Source organism: Thalassophryne amazonica, chromosome 1 (genome assembly GCF_902500255.1).
Source record: "Thalassophryne amazonica chromosome 1, fThaAma1.1, whole genome shotgun sequence".
Classification (NCBI taxonomy): Eukaryota; Metazoa; Chordata; class Actinopteri; order Batrachoidiformes; family Batrachoididae; genus Thalassophryne; species Thalassophryne amazonica.
The window spans coordinates 47,381,786-47,405,382 of record NC_047103.1 but is presented as its reverse complement, the minus strand read 5'-3'; the positions used below and the strand labels follow the sequence as shown (position 1 = coordinate 47,405,382).

Genomic DNA, 23,597 nt, shown 5'->3' with positions numbered 1-23,597 from the left:
CATGTCTGGATTAGGCCCCTCCTTTATAAATTTGGTTAGACTTCTATATTGTAATCCCAAGGCCTCGGTGTTGACAAACGGGAACTTGTCCTCATGTTTCCCCCTATACCGGGGTACAAGACAGGGCTGTCCCCTGAGCCCTCTGCTTTTTGCACTTGCATTGGAGCCCATAGCAGCGGCCATCAGGAATAACTCAGTTATTAAGGGTATTTTAGCTGGAAAGCTGGAACACAAACTATTTCTATACGCGGATGATATTTTGTTAGTGACCTCAAATCCAGAGACAGCTGTTCTTCAAACGTTTTCTTTAATTGATACTTTCTCTCTTCTTTCAGGCTATCAAATAAATTGGGGAAAATCAGAGGCAATGCCACTGTCTAGACTATGCCCACCAAGTATTAGACAGAACTGGCAGTTCAATTGGCTCCCCTCAGGTTTGGTGTACTTGGGGATAAAACGTACACCAGGTTTGGATGCAAAGTGAAACAAGTGTTTTGGAGGGAGTGCCAAGATGGCGCTGTTGTATCTGGCTGTTCGTCTGCTGCTCTCCAGTCTGTTTGTTATTTCATTATTTTTAATTTATGCTGTTTTTGAATCAGAGGCACTGCGGGTTTATGATCGCCAAACGCTGCTGGATCTCCAGCCCCCGGTTCATGGTGCGGTGTGGTTATCGGCGGGTGGACAGAACTTTCCGCCCCCATTTTTATCGGAGGTGCCGACTTTTCTGTGGTGTGCTCCTGTGTTGCTTTTCGGTCGAAAGAGCAGTCATCGCCGCAGGAGATGAAGTGGCTGACTGATGAAGGTGAAGCTCTGTTTGGCTTGCTGACTGGCGTCTGGACAAGCTGTGCACACAACTCTGGCAGGATCTGTGCTGCCCTGGCGCCTTGTGGATCCGGTTAAAGCCTGTGTGGTGCCGCTGGTCGGCTCTGAGGACTGCTCCATGTCTTCGCCAGATTGATGTGCGCCAGTGGCACTCTCGGAACATGGGCTTGCTTCGCTGGGTTCCGAACAGTCAGACTGTCATCCCCACTGAGGTCCTTACCCTGGGTCTCCTGAACATCAGATCACTGTCCTCAAAATCATTGTTGATTAATGATTTAATCATGGATCATCATTTAGATATGATTGGCTTATGTGAAACCTGGCTCAAACCCACAACTCTCCTTCCTCTGAATGAGGCCTGTCCACCGGCGTACACATTTAGTCACGTGTCTCGTGGTGTGAAGCAAGGCAGAGGTGTTGCTTTTATTCACAAATCTAGGTTTTCTTTATTAGGTAGGTGTTGGGGGTCACAAATATAATTCCTTTGAGCATCTGACTCTCCATTATGCCCGTGATGCTAAGTACTGTCAGGGTCATAAAACTGGAGCTTGGCTATGTTATTTTGACACTGTTTATAGGCCCCCTGGCACATATTCTGATTTCTTAGATTAATTTGGTGCATTCATCTCTAGTTTGTCAACTAGTACACTAGATAACATTTTGATTAATGGTGACTTTAACATTCATATAAATAAGCCCTCTGATCCCCTTAGCAACTCATTTATGCAAATGCTGGATGCATTAGGATTCCAGCAATGCATTCAGGACCCAACACACAGAAGTGGAAATACCCTGGATCTGGTTCTTGCATGTGGGTTTGCTGTCACAAATACTGACATCTTGAATCTCGCATCTGTAGTCTCTGACCATTCACTTATCAGGTTTACATTTACGCTGCCACGTTTAGTGGAACAACAACCTTGTCTACTACTGCGGCATAGCCTCAACTATGATTGAACTTGAGGCTAGATTACCTGATATTTTAGCTTTGAGTCTGGAGAATGCTAAATCAGTAGACAGCCTTGTGGATAGTCTAAATTTAGTGCTTAAAACTACACTTGATAAGACTGTGCCTCCTCTTTTAAGGCCACGCCCTCCCAAGGCACAGTCACCTTGGTTCAATGGTTACTTGCATGACCTCAGGCAGAAGGCTAGAGGTTTGGAATGGAAATGGCGTTGTTCCAAGTTAGAGGTGTTCCGCCTTGTGTGGCAAGATGCTATTTTAGATTATAAGCATGCACTACTGGCAACAAAGCGGGCCTACTACTCTGATTTGATCAGTAGAAACAAACATAACTCAAAGTTTTTGTTTGACACAGTTGCATTTCTTATTCACGGGCAGCCACCTGCTAGTCATTCTCCCTTTTCAGCACAGGATTTCTTGGACTATTTTGAGAAGAAAATAGAAGATATTAGGCTGAGTATATCTCAGCACGCCTTGGCCCAACCATTAAAACCTGCTATGGAGGTGGGCGCTACCATTGAGGTGTTACCTAGATTGACAGAATTTAATAGTATTTCATTAGGCCTGCTGATGAAACTTGTGGAGTCTACAAAAAGCACAACCTGTTTATTTGATCCAACACCAACAAAATTGTTTAAGGACCTGTGGCCCACTCTTGGACCGACTGTGCTGGAAATTATTAATCTGTCATTAACCCCTGGATCTGTTCCGAAATGTTTTAAATCTGCAGTGATTAAACCATTACTTAAGAAATCTAATCTTGACCCTAGTGTATTGAAAAATTACAGGTCGATATCAAATCTATAATTCTGTTCCAAAATTTTAGAAAAGGTGGTTTCACGGCATCTTGTAGACCACCTCACTGAGAATGATCTTTTTGAGCCGCTGCAGTCTGCTTTTAGGAAATATCACTCCACAGAGACAGCACTCACTAAAGTAGTGAATGATCTTCTGCGAGCAATGGACTCAGACACCACTACGGTTTTGGTATTGTTAGATCTCAGTGCTTTGTTTGATACCGTGGATCATCATATTTTGCTCAATAGGTTGGAGAATTTTTTGGGATTACTGGAAGTGCCGTTGCCTGGTTGACGTCATATCTTTCCAGTCGTTCTCAATGTGTCTTGTATAATGGCACTACCTCTGACCTTGGTGACATGAGATTTGGGGTTCCACAGGGATCTGTTTTAGGCCCCTTGCTTTTCTCCCTGTATGTGGCACCCCTTGGGCGTATACTACAGAGTTTTGGGATTGCCTTTCAGTGTTACGCTGATGATACTCAGTTGTACATGCTGATAACTGCGGGAAATCTCACTCCCATAAAATCCCTGGAGGACTGTCTTCTATCAGTGAGAAGTTGGATGTCTAGTAACTTCCTACTTTTAAACTTTGATAAGACTGAAATGATGGTTCTTGCTCCAGCGAGACATCGGCATCAGTTTGACCAGCTGGTGCTCAGCCTGGGTTCATGTGTCATACATCATACAAACAAAATGAGGAACCTTTAGGTAATTTTTGATCCCACGTTGTCTTTTGACCTCCACATTATGGATGTTATTAGGACTGCTTTTTTTCCATCTGCGAAATATAGTGAGGATCCGCCACATCCTGTCTATGGCTGATGATGAGACCCTGATTCATACTTTTGTTTCTTCTAGACTAGATTATTGTAATGATCTGTTTTCAGGGTTACTGCAGTCCAGCATCAGGGGTCTTCAGCTGGTTCAGAACGCTGCCGCCAGACTTCGGACATGTAGCAGAAGGTCTGAACATATCACACCCATTTTGGCATCTTTGCACTGGCTCCCTGTCTCTGTCAGAGCAGATTTTAAGATTTTGTTATTGACTTATAAGGTTGTTCATGAACTGGCGCCATCTTATCTGGCTGATCTGGTGGAACTTTACGTGCCGGCCCGGGCTTTGCGGTCGCAGGATGTGGGACTTCTCTGTGTTACCAGGGTGAAGAAGAAGTCAGCAGGTCAAAGAGCCTTTTTGTATCGTGCACCCACCCTATGGAATAGTCTTCCTGCGACCGTGAGGCAGTCGGAGTCCGTGGACATTTTTAAGTCAAAACTGAAAATCTATTTTTATTCTTTCTTATGAATAGTTTTTATTTTTTATCAGTTTTATTATTTTACTTCTGTTTTTTATTTATGTATTTGAAATTTTTTATTCATTTTTAATTATTTATTTAAATTTTATGTTGAATTGATTTATGTAATGGCACCTTGAGACGGCTTTTGCTGTGATTTGGCGCATTATAAGCTAATTAAAGTGAAATTGAAATTGTTTAAAAGATATGACAGAAAATTTCCCCCCCGATGAAAATTGAGAACACTTTACAAAATTGGTCTGAATTAGGATTATCTCTTTTGGGTAGAATAAATGTCCTGAAAATGATGATTACCCCACAAATTAACTATATTTTGCACTTGCTACCCATAAGTTTCCCATCCCCTTTACTTAAGAAATTCAACGTAGCAGTAGATTTTTTTATGGTGGGGGGGGGGAACCTTGTTTAAACAGAAATAAGATGAGTGCCGCAATTGAAGATGGAAGCCTTAACCTACCAAGAATAGATTGGTATCATTATGCCTTTTCTGTCAATCAGTTGGCTAAAATAGACATCACAGAAGCCCAAGTCCCGGGCTGGGTTCCTTCTTGAAAAGGAACTTATGGAGCCTATTCCATTGCAGGCTTTTATGTCTCAAACTGGATCTGAAATTCTGTTGCTGTCATTCGCCAAAGAAACCTGGCAAAGATCACATGATATTATTGGCCTTGACCCTTTCTTTACTAAACAGTCACCCCTTTGTCAAAATAAAAAGTTGAAAGTGGGGAAAACTCTGTATTGGAAATCATGGGCTGTAGCAGGGATTACTTATGTTGGAGATGTTTTTGAGGATGACAACTTAATGTCCTTTCAACAATTGGCAACTAAATACTAACTCCCTAAACAGGACTTTTGGAAATATTTGCAGTTACGAAGTTGTATATTACAACAAAAACAAAAACTTCCCCTGTTTACTCAATCCGAGTTACAAAAACTAATGCAGGTTAATCGGGGGGTTAAAGGTGGGGCATCTAAATATTATAGTTTTATGAGAAAATCTCACCCACCTAAACTTGAGGCTCTTAAGAGAGCATGGGAGATGGATCTAGGGGGCGAGATCGCTATGGAGAAGTGGGAAGAAATTACTAGGTCTTGGCATAAGATATCAAGAGAGACACAGATTTGCTTAATTATGTACAAAATCATACATAGAATGTATTGGACCCCCAGTAAGATGGCAAGGCTAAAGCTCTGTGATTCGGAGTTATGCTGGAGATGTGGGAGGTGTGAGGGAACACATGCTGTATGAGTGTGAAATGACACAGAACCTTTGGAAAAAGATAATATTATTTATCAACAAAGTTCTTGAGATAGATATATCTCAGAGCCCCGCCTTGTGTATTCTAGGTTTGATAACAAGTGAAATGAGGTTATCCTGTCAGCAGACCCTATGGCGTAAGTTCGCCCTCGCGATGGGGTGCAGGATCATTCTCAGACACTGGAAATCAAAAAATGTTATTCCAATCAATGAATGGTTAGAGGAAATGACCAAAATAGCCAACTATGAACGGTTGACTTTTAGGCTGAATGATCGAGAGGAGGTGTTTTTGAAATTATGGGGCCCCTACTTGAATCACTTACAAAATGGGTGATGTGTGAAATATAGTAGACTGATTTTCATGTGAATGATGAAATATTCAGACTGTAAAAGGTCTTGGCTATGAAGTGGAGGAGGGTGGTGACTGTGGGAGCAGAGCAGAGGAGTTGGAAAACATTAACCTGGGACTCGTGGTGTATATATGAGGTCTGTGATGAAAAAAGCGGTCCTTTTGTTGGGAAGGTGTCGTAGCACGGACCCACAACAGGGGGCGCAAATGAACGGACAATGAGTAAGCCAAAAGGTAACAATTTACTGTTGTGACAATACACAACTAAATGTACAGAAATTGCAAAGTCAATGAACACCAGGTGACGTGTGGGCAGGCTCGAAGATAGAAGACCCCGACGAGAGAGAGACCGCGTCCCACACGGCCTCCACCACCAACGGTCTGAAGAACACCGGAGCCGCCAAGTCCCGAATCCCCAGGTGACCTCTGTCTTCGGCTGTCGACCCTGGTACTGCTGGCAGAAAGCAGAAAAAGATGAGTGAGTGTAAATCCTTACACTCAGTGGTCTACAGTCTGTGCACAGTTAGGAGGAGAACCTCCACCTCCGAATCACACACTCGTGCAGCTCCTAGTGTGACCACTTATCTGTAGCGCGGTTGTCGTCGTCACGCTCCACGCCACTTCCAGATAAGGGTGAACACCACAGGATACCGGCTGCAACAAAAGGTCAGAATCCTAAACACTGTGTTAAAGTCAGCAGAGAAAATTACCTCACGGTAGTCGATTTCTCGGCGAGGAGGTGGAGTTCCGATCCGGCTTTTAAGATGGTGATGCTGATGATGAACGAGTGACAGCTGGTGCAGGGGATGAATGACAGCTGTCACTTCTTCAGGGTCCGGCGCCCTCTCGTGCTTGGAGCCCGCACTCCAAGCAGGGCGCCCTCTGGTGGTGGTGGGCCAGCAGTACCTCCTCTTCAGCGGCCCACATAACACCTTTTTATTTTTTTCAAAAAATAAATGGATTTTATTCATATGTTTTTACGTCAGACATGCTTGAACCTTTGTGCGCATGCGTGAGTTTTTTCACGCGTGTCGGTGACGTCATTCGCCTGTGGGCAGGCCTTGAGTGAGGAGTGCTCCACCCCGCCCGTCGGAATCTCTTTGTCTGAATAGCCGCTGCGGACGGCGCGCGTTGCTTTATCAACATTTTTTCTGGACCTGTGAGGGATATCCGAGTGGACACTATTCGAGAAATTAAGCTGGTTTTCGGTGAAAAGTTTAACGGCTGATGAGAGATTATGGGGTGTTTCTGTCGCTGTAAGGACTTCCCACGGAGCGGGACGTCCTGCAGCGCTTCCAGGCACCGTCGTCGGCCTGTTTCGACCTGAAAACATCCTAATTTAAGGCTTAATTCACCCAGGACATCGTGAGAGAACAGAGAAGATTCAGAAGAGGCCGGCATGAGGACTTTATGTGGACATTCCGCTGTTTAAGGACATTTTTTAATGAAAGACGTGCACGCAAATTCGCCGAGTCGTTTCCGTGACGACTCGGCGAATCTGTGTGCGCTGTGACAGGAAAAACACCTCCGTGTTGAAAACCATTTGTAAAATTCAAGCGGCTTTTGATGGCTTTCAACAAGTGAGTAACTGAGAAATTGTTTAACAGCTTGAGCATGTTCCAACTTGCCCGTTAAGGTTTCCAACAAAGGTGTTTTTCCTGTCGCGACCCCCCGAGGTCGGGTCCGGCCCGACATGCGACTCTGCCCGCACGTTCTTTCATTACAAAATGTCCATTAACAATGGAATGTCCGAATAAACTCCTCATGCCGACTTCTTCTGAAAGTTCTCTGTTCTCTGACGACTTACTGGGTCAACAGAGCCTGAAATGTGGAAGTTTTCAACTTGAAACGGTGAGACGCTGCCGCCTCGAAGCGCAGATTGCCGTCAGGCGCCGTGGGCTATCCTTACGGCGACACTACCAGACCAAAATCTCTCATCAGACGTTAAAATTTTTACCGAAAACCAGCTGAATTTATCGAATGGTGTCCACTCAGTTGTGCCGTACAGTTTTTGAAAAAATTTTTATCAAACAAAGCAGCAGTCTCTGAGCCATTCATAAACAATGAAAAAACGACGAGAGGGTGGGCCACTCCTCACTCAAAGACTGCCCACAGGCGAATGACGTAACAGACAGGCGTGAAAAAACTCTTGCATGCCCACGAGGGTTCAAGCATGTCTGATGTAATCACACGTGATTCAAATCCATATGGTTTTTGAAAAAAATAATAAGGTCCGTTACTTTTATCACAGACCTCGTATCTCTCCCACCACCCACACACACAACACCCCCCCCCCTTTTTTTCTTTCTTGTTGTTAACAATTTGTTGTAGTTGTAGTGGCCTTGTTCTTGTCCCAACTCATGTATATGTTGGTTGTGTTGTTTCACTGTTTCAAAGTTCATAAAACAATAAAAAATGAATTACAAAAAAAAAAAAAAATCATATTGGAGTATATATGAACACTGTATGGCCATTAGTGATATTTTATTTGATATACTTGCAGAAAAGCCAAAGATGAGGAGTTAATTTAGAATTAACAAAACATATATCAGAGAAAGGTTTATGTAAAAAAAAAAAAAAAACAATCATATTTTCAGACAATGAGAGGCTTCAGCTACTGTCAACAGTTTTGCCTTCTTACCTTCAGTTGCAAATTGTTCCAAATGGGCCACAGTTAATTCTTTGTACTGGGAGCTTTCAGTCAGACGTTCAAAAATGACATTGTCCTGCAGAAGCAGCACAGATGGCCCAGTATTACAGTACAGTGCCTTGTGAAAAGATGTTTGGAAACATATCATCTTGAATTATTAATACCAATAAGTCAAACTTACAGCTCCTTTGCAGTACAGCCGTAGCTTTCCACTGGGAGTTCTGACAACCACGGACATGCGTTTGCGGTTACTGTAGAAGAAGCAGTGGTTTTATGATGAGACTGTCTCGTAATAAAAGTTACTGGACCATTAAGAGCATTGATGGTTGGTTTACCTGGAAAACTCCAGCACATTCAGCAATTCATAGGTCATCTCCGTTCCTCTCTTAAAAATAAATAAATAAAATGTCAGCTCCAAATGTTGCACAAAGTAAAACACTCTGACACACACTTACAGCATCGATGATGACTGAATGCGGTGTCCTTGCAGTGAAGACGAAGCCCAGTCCTTTGGCCCCTTTAACCAGTGCGCCTTCATCTGGCGATGAAGCTTGGTAAATTATCTGGGTTCCCTCCCTCTCTGGGACCACCGTGTGGCACACTGCCATCATCGTCAGGAACTCACAAATCTGAGGTGATGTAGGCTGGGGGCACACGCAGACACACAGCGGAAATATTATGGATTATGTATCACCAAATAAAGAAACTGCCGAAAAGCTTTGCTGATACCTACATGGTTCTTCTCGATGTTTTGAATGAGAGCTGGGTCGTCAAACTCTGTAGAGTTGTTGCTGTTGGATGGCAGATTGCTGTGAGACAGTCATTTATGGCAACAATTAATTTTATTTTTATGTTAATTCAACTGCAAGTCAAAATGTCTGACATTTTCTCAAATGCAATTTTTTTTTTTAAATAATCAATCATATTCATAAGCAGAAGGTCACTAACCTGAAGTCCTCCATTGAACGATCACACTCAAGATCGGGAAAGTGGCTGCAATGTTGAATAGAATCACATTGCAAAAGGAATCAGGTGACAAGTTCATAAGGTCATCCAATCAGGCATTCATGAATTTAATCAAATGGTCAATCAAATGATTTAAAAACAGTTAATTCTGTTCTACGAGATGGTCTGTATCAATATTTATGTAGTTAAACAATGGAGTCATAGAAACTATGTAAATGTGCATTTAGTAATACAAAATAAAGCACTTCACTCCCTTTAGAATGTAAGCAGCTAATTCTACAATAAAGCTACATGGCAAATCTGAATTTAAACAAAGAAGTTGACTGACCCATATGTAATTCCTGCAATTGTGCACTTCTTAAAGTGCATGACATTACATGTCAGAGTTCCTGTCTTGTCAGAAAACAGGTACTTCACCTGGGAAAGACACAAAGATAAACAGGTAATGAAAGGAACTATGCATATTCGAGTCCAGAGAGCCAACATAGGATATTCAACAAAAACTGGACAAGCCTACTCTATCTCATGGAATGTGTGTAGCCTCACGCCCAGTCCGCTCCTCCGCTGGAGTGGGACACAGACTGGAAACACACACGCCTTTCTGACTGTGACCATCAGGGGGCACTGCAGCAAAGGTGATGCAGTTGTTGGGAGAAAATCTTCAACAAAAGCTCTAAGCATTTGGTAGTTTGTGATGGAGTCTTGCTTGATCAACGTCCCAAATAGTTTTAGTCTCCAATGCCACCCTGCTTGTGTGGTCACTTTAAGAATGAGATGGCTGGCACCTCTTCACAATCACAAACCCCATTTTTTTAAACTCCACTCACTAAACAGAGGGCCTTGATGATAGACTAGAGAGATGGGGGAACAAACCTGACCCAGTTCCTCATTAAGATTGGACGTTCGAGCCATAGCAGGTGTATCAGATTCTGGGTAGTACATTTCCATATCCTGAGGCAGAAAAGAAAGAAAGAAAGAAAAAAAAAAGACATGCAGGCAAACTGATTAGATATATCCAGTTACTGACAGCAGGCACTTATAAAGCAAACTTTAAAGCAACAGGCATGTGAAATGTTCAATGGCTTAAGGCACTGTAGAATTTTAATACAAATGCAGTCTCTGCAGGCTCCCACTTTATCAGATGATACACAAACCTGTCCTCACCTATGGTCATGAAGGTAATGACCAAAAGAACAGGGTCATGGATACAAGCAGGGGAAATGAGATTCCTCCGTAAGGAATCTGGGCTTACACACCAGAACAGGGTGAGAAACATCAATAACCAGGAGGGACTCCAAGTGGAACTGCTACTTCTTCACATCAAAAGGAGCCATCTGAGGTGACACAGGCATCTGATGTGGATGCCGTCTGGTTGTCTCCCTACAGAGATGTTCCAGGCATGTACAACTGGGATGAGGCCCTGGGGAAGACCCAGGACTCTCTGGAAGAATTATATTTCCCAGCTGTCTTGGGAACACCGTGGGACACCCCAGGAAGAGTTAGAGGACTTGGCCGAGGACAGGAGAAATGTGGAATGAGCAGCTTGGTCTGCTGCCACTGCAACCCAGACCCGAATGAGCCACAGAAAGTGAATGAAAGAATGAATGAATGGAGTGTTTGCACCAGCACCCAATTACCACATCTTTACATTTGATTTATCTGCCTACAATCTATAGATCTCTGCACATACACAAAAATGAAGTCTACCATTAAGCATGCTCGAGTTGGAAGAACTTAAGCAAATGAGCAAAAAACACGAGTGTATTTGTATGTCACCTTATTTCTGTCCCCATAACATACTCTGAATATAAAGTCTTAATTACAAAATATTCATGATTAATGGCTGTTAGAAAAAATAAACACTTCGCCTTCTTTAGTATGTACATTTATGCACCAAATAACCCTGAGGTGTAATCAGCTCATCTTCTCCACTCCATCATTACCTATTCTGCAAGTATCAAGTATCTACCACGCAACGTTAATCAACTGTTGTGTTCACCTTCATTATTATGCAAAGAACTGCAGTGTTCACAAGGATGTTTCCACATGGAGACAGACACGCATGACATCATAATGTCTCTTATATTATGTAGATAGCAGCAGGACATAAAAGCATACAATCAAACTGATCAGGAATAGTGGACCATGTTCAGAACATACATTCAATTTAATTGCATAGCCCCAACCAACAACAGGCATCATCTGAAAGTAATGTATTCAGAGTCAACAGCTTTATCCAAAACACACTGGTGACAATGGCAAGTAAAAAGTCTAACAGGAAATATTTTTTTTTAAAGCAGACCACACTCAGTGGGTGGACATTTGCTATGACCAGTCTATCAAGACATGACATCAATACAAAAAGAGATATTGTCTGTACCCAGTTGATGAAGAGAGCCTGTGTAAACTTGACCACCTCCAGAGTGACCAGCAGGCTGATTGGGATCAGGTTGTTGTACAGGATGATGAACGTCAGCAGGTTATATGCAAAGTTAGTGGAGATGTCACCTGCATGTATAAAATACACAAGTAATTTAATGCTGGATTAGTATCAGGTTTAGAATTAATGACGCTGCCACACATCATTGCCTTTCTGTATGGAAGCTCACCAGCCCGGGACAGGTACCAGCAGGCTTCATCAGTATGTTCTCTGTTCCAGATGGCAGCACCAATAGAGCTGACCAAGGCCATGACAAGTAGGATGCCGAACAGGACCAAGATCTGCATGTTGGTGACCCACTCCACATTAGAGCGCTTCAAAGGGGCCTTGGTGGAGTTCTGGGAATCAACAGCAAATATGAGGGGTAAATAAACATGCATCTTGGGCAAGATAAGGGTGCAAAAGCTAAATTCTGGAATATTCCTAGAATCTAGAGATAAATTATTGTCAATATGACTCTAGATTTACCTGCATCAGTTTTGAGTCATGGCCAGTGTAGACAACAATTCCTACAACCCACTGTGTGTTCCTGATCTGGGCACCGCGCAGCAGCACCTGGTCTGGACCCAGAGGAGCTGGACTGAGGACAAAATATGTCTGAATAATTACCAAAAATGATAAATGAAAGCAAGTTTAGGGTGACCGGGGGCCTCATGTACAAAGACTTGCGTGGCTTTCCTACTGAAACATGGCGTATGCCAAAACCCAGAAAATGGCGTAAGCACAAAAATATTCAAATGTATCAAAGTGTGCGTAGGCATGGATCCATGCACATTCCATTTGTACATCCTACTGAACGTGGAATTGAACGTGGAACCAAACTCCTCCCTGGCCACGCCCCATTTAAATATGCAATTTCATGTAAATAGACCGTTTGAGCAGGGATTCCCCACGACGTCACACCAGACAACATGAACACAGAAAAGAAATCATACTACCCGATTGGAAATTACGTGGAGACATGCAGGGACAGTTTATTCGGTACGCTGTTAAACGGATTAATCACGAAACTGGAAAAATGTCTGTGGGAGCTACGGAGCATGTGTGTGAGGCCGACACGCAAAACAGCGCACACACACTGATGGTTAAAAGGTGAGGTGCGCCGCCACTGACAGTGTGACATTCACAATTTATACATGCATTTATTAACAAATACGGAACACAGGAAGCCTGTTAAAAAGCTCTGCAGCTCTCACCATCGAGCAAAAATAAAAAACTTTAACAACAATAATAAACATATTTGAATGCGCACATGCCCAAATGTGGCCACATGGATTAATTACACAAATACACTATTTACACACAAGCAGCTACAACCCCAATTCCAATGAAGTTGGGACATTGTGTAAAACGTAAATAAAAACAGAAAACAATGTTCAAACTGATAAACTTTATTTTTTGTGCAAATATTTGTTCATTTTGAAATGGATGCCTGCAACACATTTCAAAAAAGCTGGGACAGTGGTATGTTTACCACTGTGTTACATCACCTTTCCTTCTAGCAACACTCAATAAGCATTTGGGAACTGAGGACACGAATTGTTGAAGCTTTGTAGGTGGAAACACACCTCCATACCATCACAGATGCTGGCTTTTCAACTTTGCGCTGGTAACAATCTGGATGGTCTTTTTCCTCTTTCGTCCAGAGGACACGACGTCCATTGTTAATGTTCATTTGGCTGCTCCCGGCTTTTGTTCAGGGTCACCACAGCGGATACAGCCCGATCCGCATTGGGAATTGGCACAAGTTTTACGCCGATGCCCTTCCTGACGCAACTCCAGTTTTACCTGGAGAAACACACACAGCCGCTGGTGTTCCAAAGAGGTCTCCCATCCAAGTACTAGATCCTGCTCTGCTTAGCTTCCGAGATCTGACAGGATTGGGCTGACATAGAGCAGACCAGTTGCGGGACACGACGTCCATGATTTTCAAAAACTATTTGAAATGTGGACTCATCAGACCACAGCACACTTTTCCACTTTGCGTCTGTCCATTTCAAATGAGCTCAGGCCCAGAGAAGGCGGCGTCATTTCTGGATGTTGTTGAGGTATGGCTTTCACTTTGCATGGTAGAGTTTTAACTTACACTTGTAGATGTAGCAACGAACTATGTTAACTGACAATGGTAATCTGAAGTGTTCCTGAGCCCACGCGGTAAGATCCTTGACACAATTTACATTGGTTTTTAATGCAGTGCTGCATGAGGGATCAAAGGTCACGGGCATTCAATGAGTGGTGGGGGCAGCTAACCAAAAAGTTAGCTTTGATAACAGCTAATCAGCTAACTGAAAAGTTATCTTTTATAAAGCTAAACCCATAAACCACCCAAAAATTTATCGGAAGCTACAGCTAACCGATAACCGATAACTTTCTGTATTGTCTCCGGTACACTTGCAACTGCTAATAAGCTGATTTTGAGTTTTAAAACCACGATTGCTTCTGGTAGCATCAAAGGCGACCACAGACCCAAACAATGAGTCAGTACTTCTGTCTTTTTGCACCCTGCCAACTGCTGGAAGCTCCTGTTTACTACATAGCTTGCAGCAGTAAAACAGCTGAGATGAACAGCGAAGCTCAACTCTACACACACAAAAAATACATCATTATTCCTTAACAGAATATAGCAGTGTCGATGTGATGCAGAGGTCTTGGACAACAAAGCAGTTTTGATTATGGTTTTCATTTAAAAAAAAAATTATCCAAATAGAATAACGCCATTAATGTCAATGCTGTCATTTGTACAAAGTTAAAATATAACACATATTTTTTTTATTTTAAATAATGCACTAATTCTGAAGTTTTGTAACAAACACAGACAGATGCCAAAGGGATTATGAGTAAATGAGCCTCCGCTAACACTGATTGGTTGACTTATTCATTCTATGTAAAAACCAACATGTTAATGTGACGTGACATGTGTGTTTGTATTTACATATAAATGTGCTTTTGTATAATATGTCATTTTATTCATATGTAAAAAAAAAAAAGCCATTTGCAAAAGCCAGAAGTCAAGTTGTGATTACGTCTGATATAACCGGGGTCAAAATGCATAGAACGCTGCCATCTACTGGCGCCCAGATGCTCAGACCCTTACCCATAATCCTTTGCGTACCAGTTTTTTTTTTTTTTTTTGTGCGCCAGAGAGTTGCTGTGGTTTAAACAACAGAATCCATGACGACAAATGTAAATGAACATTATACAACCAAAATGTACTTTTTTTTTTCTTTAGCTGCTGCAAGAGGCTGCAACAACTCTCAGGCGTGCAAAGGATTATGGGATATCTCAATATTTAGGGTGAATACTGCCATGAACACTACTGGCCAGTAGATGGCAGTAGAGACTGTGAAAACTTGCCAAAACAAATATTCCAAATTATCCGTGTGCTACGTTTAATCTGCATGGAATTTAATAAACGCAAACCGAATTTAATTTCAGACATCTTATATATATATATATATATATATATATATATATATATATATATATATATATATATATATATATTACTCTGGAACAAAGACGACAAACAGTGTTGTAGGACAATAAGCAGTTGTACAAAACAGGAATCGATTGCAACTCACAGTGATTCCAACTGAAAATAATGGAGAAGCAACCTGAGCATCTTCTGGCATTTTTACATAAAACAAACATAATAACAATGTCTATAAATCCAGAGAATATATTCACAAAAGATTTAGGTACAATATACAAAGAGTTTAATGCTGTTGTTCGTGTGGAGCCTGATCAGTGTCTCAAATGCATTTCTCCTGTCGTGACTGTACTGAGATTACCCATAATGCACCTGGACACAGCATGTCCACACTAAAACCTTCAAAATTAGCGCAATACTTTAAAACTAAAACATATACCTGATGTTTTCACTTTATAAAACTTCAGAAGTGACGTTAATTGAAATAACATGTCCGACATTAGTTTGGTTAAAATTTTTAAAATAAGTTAAAACTGTATGCCTCTGGATGACTTCAGTGATATTGCCGGTGAGTTAGTATAGTGTCAAGAGCAATTATCTTGTGACCAGCTCTTCTCTGATTGCAGAGGATAGAGTGGTTTCTCTGTTTATAAAGAATAGAACTGTTTATCTGCTACAAAACATTTAACAGGTAAGCACTGAAATCTTTGATATCAGACTTAACAAAGGTTTTTAACTGTTTCAGATTTATTCACTTCACCTGCAAAAATGTGTCAGTGATCTAAAAATTATCAGACCAAAATTTATCGGAAGATAATTGGTCCGATGATGGTTTTCAAAGTTATCTGAAAAGCTAATCTGATAATGAAAACATTAGCTTCGACAGTTAGCGGATTCACGGAATTGTGCCCACCACTGCATTCAATGTTGGTTTTCAGCCTTGCCGCTTACGTGTACAAAGTTCTCCAGATTCTCTGAATCTTCTGATTATATTATGGACTGTAGATGATGGAATCCCTAAATTCCTTGCAATTGAATGTTGAGAAACATTGTTCTTTAACTGTTGGACTATTTTTTCATGCAGTTGTTCACAAAGTGGTGAGCCTCACCCCATCTTTACTTGTGAACAGCTGAGTCTTTTGGGGATGCTCCTTTTATACCCAGTCATGACACTCACCTGTTTCCAATTAACCTGTTCACTTGTGGAATGTTCCAAACAGGTGTTCTTTGAGCATTCAGCAACTTTTCCAGTCTTTTGTTGCCCCGTCCCAGCTTTTTTGAAACGTGTTGCAGGCATCCATGTCAAAATGAGCAAATATTTGCACAAAAACAAAAAAGTCTATCAGTTTGAAAATTAAATATCTTATCTTTGTGGTGTATTCAATTGAAAACAGGTTGAAGAGGATTTGGAAATCATTGTATTCTGTTTTTATGTACAGTTCACACAACGTCCCAACTTCAGTGGAACTGGGGTTGTACTTAATTGCCCCTTGTGGCATTAATAAAGTTGTTTGATTGATTGAGCAGCTGTGCCATCGTGCACCGTGCCAAACACCAGCCTGATGCGCATTTGCATATCACATATGATGTGAACATGTGTGCAGTCAATAGCTCTGATTACATGTAAACTGGCTCTCACTGCGAATGGCGCTTTAATATTGGTATGGGATGTATCTGGATGACTTTTAGATGATTGCATTCCACACAGCTGGAATGGCTCGGCTCAAGGTTGACTGACACATTCCTGACTGATTGGCCAGCTCACGCTGAAATGCCCCTGTTCCCTGCTCTGGGATGGCCGCAGTTCTGCACACCACTCTAGTAACAGTGGCCTTGATAATCAAAATGAGTTTATGAGCCAATTATTGTCATTTGCAAGTAAATCATTACATTCCCTGAATACACGCTCACGTCAAATTGCACCATTTGCAAGGTCCTTTGACGCTAATGCAGCAACTGTTAGTGACATTTTACACATCACTTTGCACATGGTTTTATATCCACACATATAATTGCAAACATGTGAGTGTGTTAATTGCTCATCACTATGTCGCTGATGTGCACATCACTCTGATGACTTCTTGTTTTCAAACTATTAATGATTCCCAGTGTCACCTCTACGTGTCGGCAGTGGAACAATAGCTGTAGAAACATGTACGCCAGCCAGGATTTTTGCATGAAGCGCCGCACATTTCCACGGTCATTTCCCTTTTGATACATCTGAACGTTGGCGTGGAGACAGACACGCGTTTACTGACAAATATGGAACACAGGAAGCCTGTTAAGAAGCTCTACAGCTCTCACCATAAAGTAAAAATAAAAAAATGTAACAATAATAATAAAAATAATAATAATAAACATATTTGAATGCGCACATGCCCAAATGTGGCCGTACTGATTTACGTTTGGATAAATTACACAAATACACTATTTACACACAAGCAGCTACTTAATTGCCCCTTGTGGGATTAATAAAGTTTGATTGATTGAGCAGCTGTGCCATCGTGCACTGTGCCAAACACCAGCCTGATGCACATTTGAGCATCACATACGATGTGAACATGTGTGCAGTCAATAGCTCTGATTACATGGAAACTGGCTTAATATTGGAACGGGATGTATCTGGATGACCTTTGGATGACTGCGTTCCACACTGCTGGAATGGCTCGGCTCAAGGTTGACTGGCACACTCCTGACTGATCGGCCAACTCACGCTGAAATGCCCCTGTTTCCAGGAACTGCAGCGTGGTCAGCACATGTGGGCACAGGCAACCTCCTGGCTTGTCGCCGTATTGCGCTCTGGAACGGCTGCAGTTCTACACACAACTCCAGTAACAGTGGCCTTGATAATCAAAATCGGTTTATGAGCCAATTATTCTCATTTGCAAGTAAATGCTTGCGTTCCCTGAATACACGCTCACGTCGAATTGCACCATTTGCAAGGTCCTCTGATGGTAATGCAGCAACTGTTAGTGCCATTTTACGCATCATTTTGCACTATACATTCTATATAATTAAAACACATGAGTGTGTTATTTGCTCATCACTATGTCGCTGATGTGCACATCACTCTGATGACTTCTTGTTTTCACACTATTAAACAGTTCCCAGCATCACCTCTACGTGTCGGCAGTGGAACAATAGCTGTTGAAACATTCGTATGCCAGCCAGGATTTTTGCGTGATGCACCACACATTTCCATGGTCACTTCCCTTTTGAAACATCTGAACGCTGGCGTGGAGACAGATGTACACCAGGTTTTTGTGCATAAGCAGGCTTTGTGCATGAGGCACCAGAATCTTTTAAAACATTTGAGAACAAATATATTTGTGAGGAAAGTCAGTAATCAAGATTTGTGTCAGCAAGCCTGTGTTCATATTAATGACTTATTATTTTATAAAACACTTAGAAAACATATCATAATGGAAGTTGAAAAATCCTTTATTGGGAAAGGCAGCACTTCCCTGTTTCACTTTGAAATGTAATCTCTTTTGCACTGAACAAAAAAAAATTACATTATATTTATATTGCTTTCTTGGCCAGCTTTAAAAAAAAAATTAAACAGGCAGTTATCAAAAGATGTCCTGTTAAATAATATATAATTTTAGCAAACAAAACCTATGATTTCCATTCATGGTAATTAAATTATTGCCATTATAATGATTCATATACGCAAGAGTCTCACTTCTGATTTTCCAGCCGCAGTGTACCAGTAAAGTCGTAGAGATGTCTGTTGGGGCCTTCACACTCCAGGCGACCAGAAAGCGCCACCAAGTCCTCCAGAGACTGAAAGCCGGCTGTGAGCGCAAGACCCTAGAAAATATAATCATGACAAGTCAAATCCAGCAAAGCTCAGTGATGAAGAACTTTTGCCAAAACAGCATTATTCAGCCAAGGTTCATTCAATATACAATTGCTATGGTTTAGAAAAACCGCAGCAGGTAACTTTTAAAATGCCGTGAGTGAACAGACAGATAAATTAATTCATCCATCCCCTCCAAATTCATATGAAATAACAAAAAAAAACAAACATCTGAAGCATTTTCTTTTGGTTTCTCCCTTTTTCTGGGAGTCACTACAGAGGATCACATATGTATCCGCAGGCTGATATGGTACATGTTTTGCACCAGATACCCTTCCTGACACAAATCCACACTACATGGAGAATGGGGACAGGTGGTTTTGAGCTGGAAACCTTTAGTTTTGGAAGCAGTAACAACTTTAACCACTGCACTGCCCTGTAAAAACAACCATCTTGTGCAGCTCCAAATTATAAGAATATATTATCTTTAGCTTTATATTAATGATTGCAAAATGACTAAAATTTGGTGAACAGTACTACCTGCTGCATGGTTAGTGCATGCTGGACAGATGATAGAATATTAGGAGCAGGTGTGGTTCTCAAATAACAGTCATACCTCCAACCAACAATGAGGAAAGGATGTTGCATGAATTTAGCCAATGAACAAAATGACAGTAAGGGAGGTAACCGAGAGAGGCACGGAGTGAATAGGAAATCAGTGAGACAGAGACTCTACACACACACAAATGTACTGAATCCCAGAAAGAACCTGGATTTTTTTTTATGAATGTAGCCAAAGCAGACACTTCAGCATGACTCATCAGAAAGTTAGTGCTGATATATTTTCAGTATTTTCAGTAATATATTTTTGTGTATCCAAATGGTTACAAACATTAACTTTTGGTCTTTAAGAAAGGCTGGAAAGTGTCATTCACAATACAAATGGCTCTAAAACTCAAGATTGTCTTATCTGGTGGTGCCTCACCTGTCTGATCTTCAGGTTGGTTTCTCCATCCAGGTTGGAGGTCTCTGTGTAACACATGGCTTGTGGCTCACTGTGGAGGAGAAAACAACACGTGTTATTTATTAGATCATCAATGAAATTAATATGGCAATTTTGTTGCTTATCAATTATTTCATTAATTTATCCCAAACATGTACTCAGAGTCTCAAATATCTTCTCACTTGTCACCTTTTCATACAGTACAGCGCAAACATGTTCAGTACCCAAACCTTTCTGTGGATTTTTTTTATGGTCAATTGTGCCTTTATTTTACAGGACAGAGTGACAGTAAAAGGTGTGGAACATACAGGTGCACATTCTCAGGGTTCACACCAGATACACTGCAGCCCCGCAGAGTGTGGTACGTATATGTATGCACTTTTCACCAGGTCAAAGACTGCAACCGAAACTAGGGGGTTTCTTTAAATATTTTATAAATTCTCCATTAAAAGACAATCTGAAATGTCCAAATATTAATAAAAAAAACCTGAACATTTTATATTTCAATAGAACTTAGTAACTTTAGACTGTTTAAAGGCTGCTGCACTACTGTACACATACAAGAAGAATTAGTCAACGATTAATTAATTAACATTACGTTCTTGTAAAGCCACTGGATAATTCACTCAAAATATTTAGTTTTCAAGACAGAGGTCGATAAAGCTTTTCATTACTTTGCAACAACTTTGTATAGTATTGTGATTTTCTCACAGTACTGTACACAAATATATCACTCCGAACATTATTAAAGCCGCTGTTTAATTATAATTTGTGAAATTATTTTTTTCCTTCAACAAATAAGTTGTCAAAGTAGCCAACAGATTAAAATAAATAACATACAGAACAAAAATATAACAGGCTAGGAGACAAAAACCCAACACATAACCTTAACCTGACAAAAAGACTATCAATTCTGTCATGCAGTTAGTACATTAAAGATTTTAAAAGGATTACATAAATAAATATCATATGTGAACACACACACACACACACACACACACACACACACACACACACACACACACACACACACACACACACACACACACACACACACACACACACACACACACACACACACACACACACACACACACACACACACACACACACACACACAGTCTAACCTGGAGGACAGTATAACCATGTCAGCTGGAAGATGCTGCCCATTGGTCACCTTGACTATGTCTCCTACTGCCACCTGGTGTCCACAATGCAGCATTGCACCATCATAAGAAAATTGAGGGAGAGACAAAAATAGAATCAGAATCAGAAGTGCCAAGTATCTACAAGAATACAAGGAATTTGTCTCCGGTTTGAACCGTACTCTCTCTGTACAAGCATGTATGAATATACACTAAACACTAAATAATTCATAGCAAAAAATGTGTAAATAACCTGTGCAGTAAAGAAAAAAGTAAGTGTGCAAAGGAGAAACAGACAAACAGATTGAAGTTGTACATGAGTTAGGTATGTGAATTAGTGAGTTTTTTGCCAGGTTAGATTGTTGATCAGTGTGATGGCCTGTGGAAAGAAACTGACGTACAGAGCTGTGTACCGTCAACCAGAGGGGAGGAGTTTAAACAGTGCGTGTCCATAAATAAATACAGTGTAGAAAACAAGTATTTGACCCCGTGTCAGTTTTGCAGGTTTTCCCACCTACAAAGAATGGAAAGGTCTGTAATTTTTAATTGTAGATACACATCAACTGTGAGAGACAGAATCTAAAAAAAAAATCCAGTAAATCACATTGTATGATTTTTAAATAATTAATTTGCATTTTATTGCATAAAATAAGTATTTGATCCCCTAGAAAAACAGAGCTTAACAATTGATACAGAAACATTTATTTGCCATTACAGAGGTCAGACGTTTTCTGTAGTTCTTGTCCAACTTTTCACACATTGCAAAAGGGATTTTGGTCCACTCCTCCATATAGATCTTCTCCAAATCTTTCAGGTTTGGAGTTTCAGCTCCCTCCAAAGATTTTCTATTGAGTTCAGGTCTGGAGACTGGCCAGGCCACTCCAGGACCTTGAAATGCTTCTTACAGAGCCCCTCCTTAGTTGCCCTGGCTGTTTGGGGTCATTGTCATGCTGGAAGACCCAGCCATGACCCATCTTCAATGCTCTTACTGAGGGAAGGAGGTTGTTTGCCAAAATCTCGCAATACATGACCCCATCCATCCTCCCTTCAATACGGTGCAGTCGTCCTGTCCCCTTTGCAGAAGAGCACCCCCAGAGTATGTTTCCACCCCCATGCTTTATGGTTGGGATGGTTTTCTTGGGGTTGTTCTCATCCTCTTTTTCTTTCTTTTTCTTTTACAAATTTTATTTACAAATATTTCAAAGAAAGACATTTCATTTACATTTCAGAAAGTATGCATTTGAGGAAGCTTTCTTGAAATTTGTAAAAAGGATCTCCCAAGAAGCTACATTAGCTTATAAAAGGAGTCCTAAGCACAAGATATATTACAATACAACAGTTTAAAAAAAAACAAAAAAAAAAACACCCACCACCCCACCCCCTATGGATGCATTAAGCACTCCCACACACACATTCATACAGTCCCACATTATCTGGAAATGATATTGCACTTATCCCATCAACTAATCTCATACTGATTTTTCAGTCTTATTCACAAAGGTACATCATCAAACACATTAGATTATTTGCGGCAGCAAATTTTTCTTACATTTACAGTCGTGACAGAGGCATTAAAAAAAACAAAACAAAGTACAAAGACATTTAATTATAATACATTTGAATTTCATTGTTGTGTACATTATATACACATTGTTTTGTATTATTTGCTATTACGGTCTAGCCTGAGTATAATGTAGCAACAAGTCATTTTTCAAAAGTTTCTTAAATATACGTAATGATACTGAGTTTTGTATTGTATCGTCAATTGCATTCCAGATCTGTGGACCTTTGCATGTAATGCTAAAATTAGTACATTTCAGTTTACGCTTTTTGCCCTTCACTTGATTTTTTCTTCTTGTGTTATATTCATGAGTTGGATAAGTAATTGGGATTAGTTGGCAAAATCTTTCATTTCGCTTATATACTACATTATACATCATGCATGCATTCTGAAATATGTTGCTCTCAGTTAGCTTCAGAAGCTTAAGCCTACAAAAGAGAGGATCAGAGGGAGCACCATATTCGGACCAGGTTATAACACGAATCACTTTCTTTTGCAAAGCAATCAATTTATTGAGATAACTAGGATACGTGTTACACCATATAATATTGCAGTAATTCAAATGTGGTTCAAATAAAGTTTGATAAAGTGTTATAAGAGCTTTGAGAGGGAGATAATGTCAAATTTTATAAAATAATCCAACATATTTCGATAACTTACTTGTCAATTCATCAATTTGTTTTTTAAAATAAAAAAAAATTCATCAATATATATACCTAAAAGTTTTATGTACTGTACTCTTTCAATGCCAATTCCATTAATCTCTATCTGCATATTTTCAATATTTATCCGAGAGCTGTTAGAACGGAACATAATAAACATGGTAAGTGGAGTTGATTCCAAAAAGCTCTATTCTGGTCTCATGTGACCACATGACCTTCTCCCATGCCTTCTCTGGATCATCCAGATGGTCACTGGTGAACTTCAAACGGGCCTGGACATGTGCTGGCTTGAGCAGGGGGACCTTGCTGCCCTGCAGGATTTTAAACCATGACAACATCAAGTGTTACTAATGTAATCTTTGTGACTGTGGTCCCAGCTCTCTTCAGGTCATTGACCAGGTCTTCCTGTGTAGTTCTGAGCTTTCTCAGAAT

The 23,597-nt window shown here is 40.7% G+C and overlaps 1 protein-coding gene across 7 annotated transcripts in view; it reads right to left on the bottom strand.

Moving 5' to 3' along the window:
* The window catches only part of atp8a2 (ATPase phospholipid transporting 8A2), a 253,872-nt gene that overhangs the window by 117,800 nt on the left and 112,475 nt on the right, over window positions 1–23,597 (bottom strand). For 6 of the 7 annotated variants that reach the window (XM_034169258.1, XM_034169287.1, XM_034169296.1 and 3 more), the window contains 14 exons: window positions 20,925–20,998; window positions 19,780–19,849; window positions 18,678–18,805; window positions 12,031–12,142; window positions 11,732–11,900; window positions 11,503–11,630; window positions 9,996–10,073; window positions 9,451–9,539; window positions 9,105–9,149; window positions 8,890–8,965; window positions 8,612–8,800; window positions 8,492–8,541; window positions 8,338–8,407; window positions 8,148–8,232 (listed from right to left, as the gene is read on the bottom strand). In XM_034169258.1, the coding sequence (XP_034025149.1) occupies window positions 8,148–8,232; window positions 8,338–8,407; window positions 8,492–8,541; window positions 8,612–8,800; window positions 8,890–8,965; window positions 9,105–9,149; window positions 9,451–9,539; window positions 9,996–10,073; window positions 11,503–11,630; window positions 11,732–11,900; window positions 12,031–12,142; window positions 18,678–18,805; window positions 19,780–19,849; window positions 20,925–20,998 (1,363 nt within the window). The remainder of the gene's footprint in view (window positions 1–8,147; window positions 8,233–8,337; window positions 8,408–8,491; window positions 8,542–8,611; window positions 8,801–8,889; window positions 8,966–9,104; window positions 9,150–9,450; window positions 9,540–9,995; window positions 10,074–11,502; window positions 11,631–11,731; window positions 11,901–12,030; window positions 12,143–18,677; window positions 18,806–19,779; window positions 19,850–20,924; window positions 20,999–23,597) is intronic. The other variant, XM_034169266.1, reaches the window with a different exon arrangement.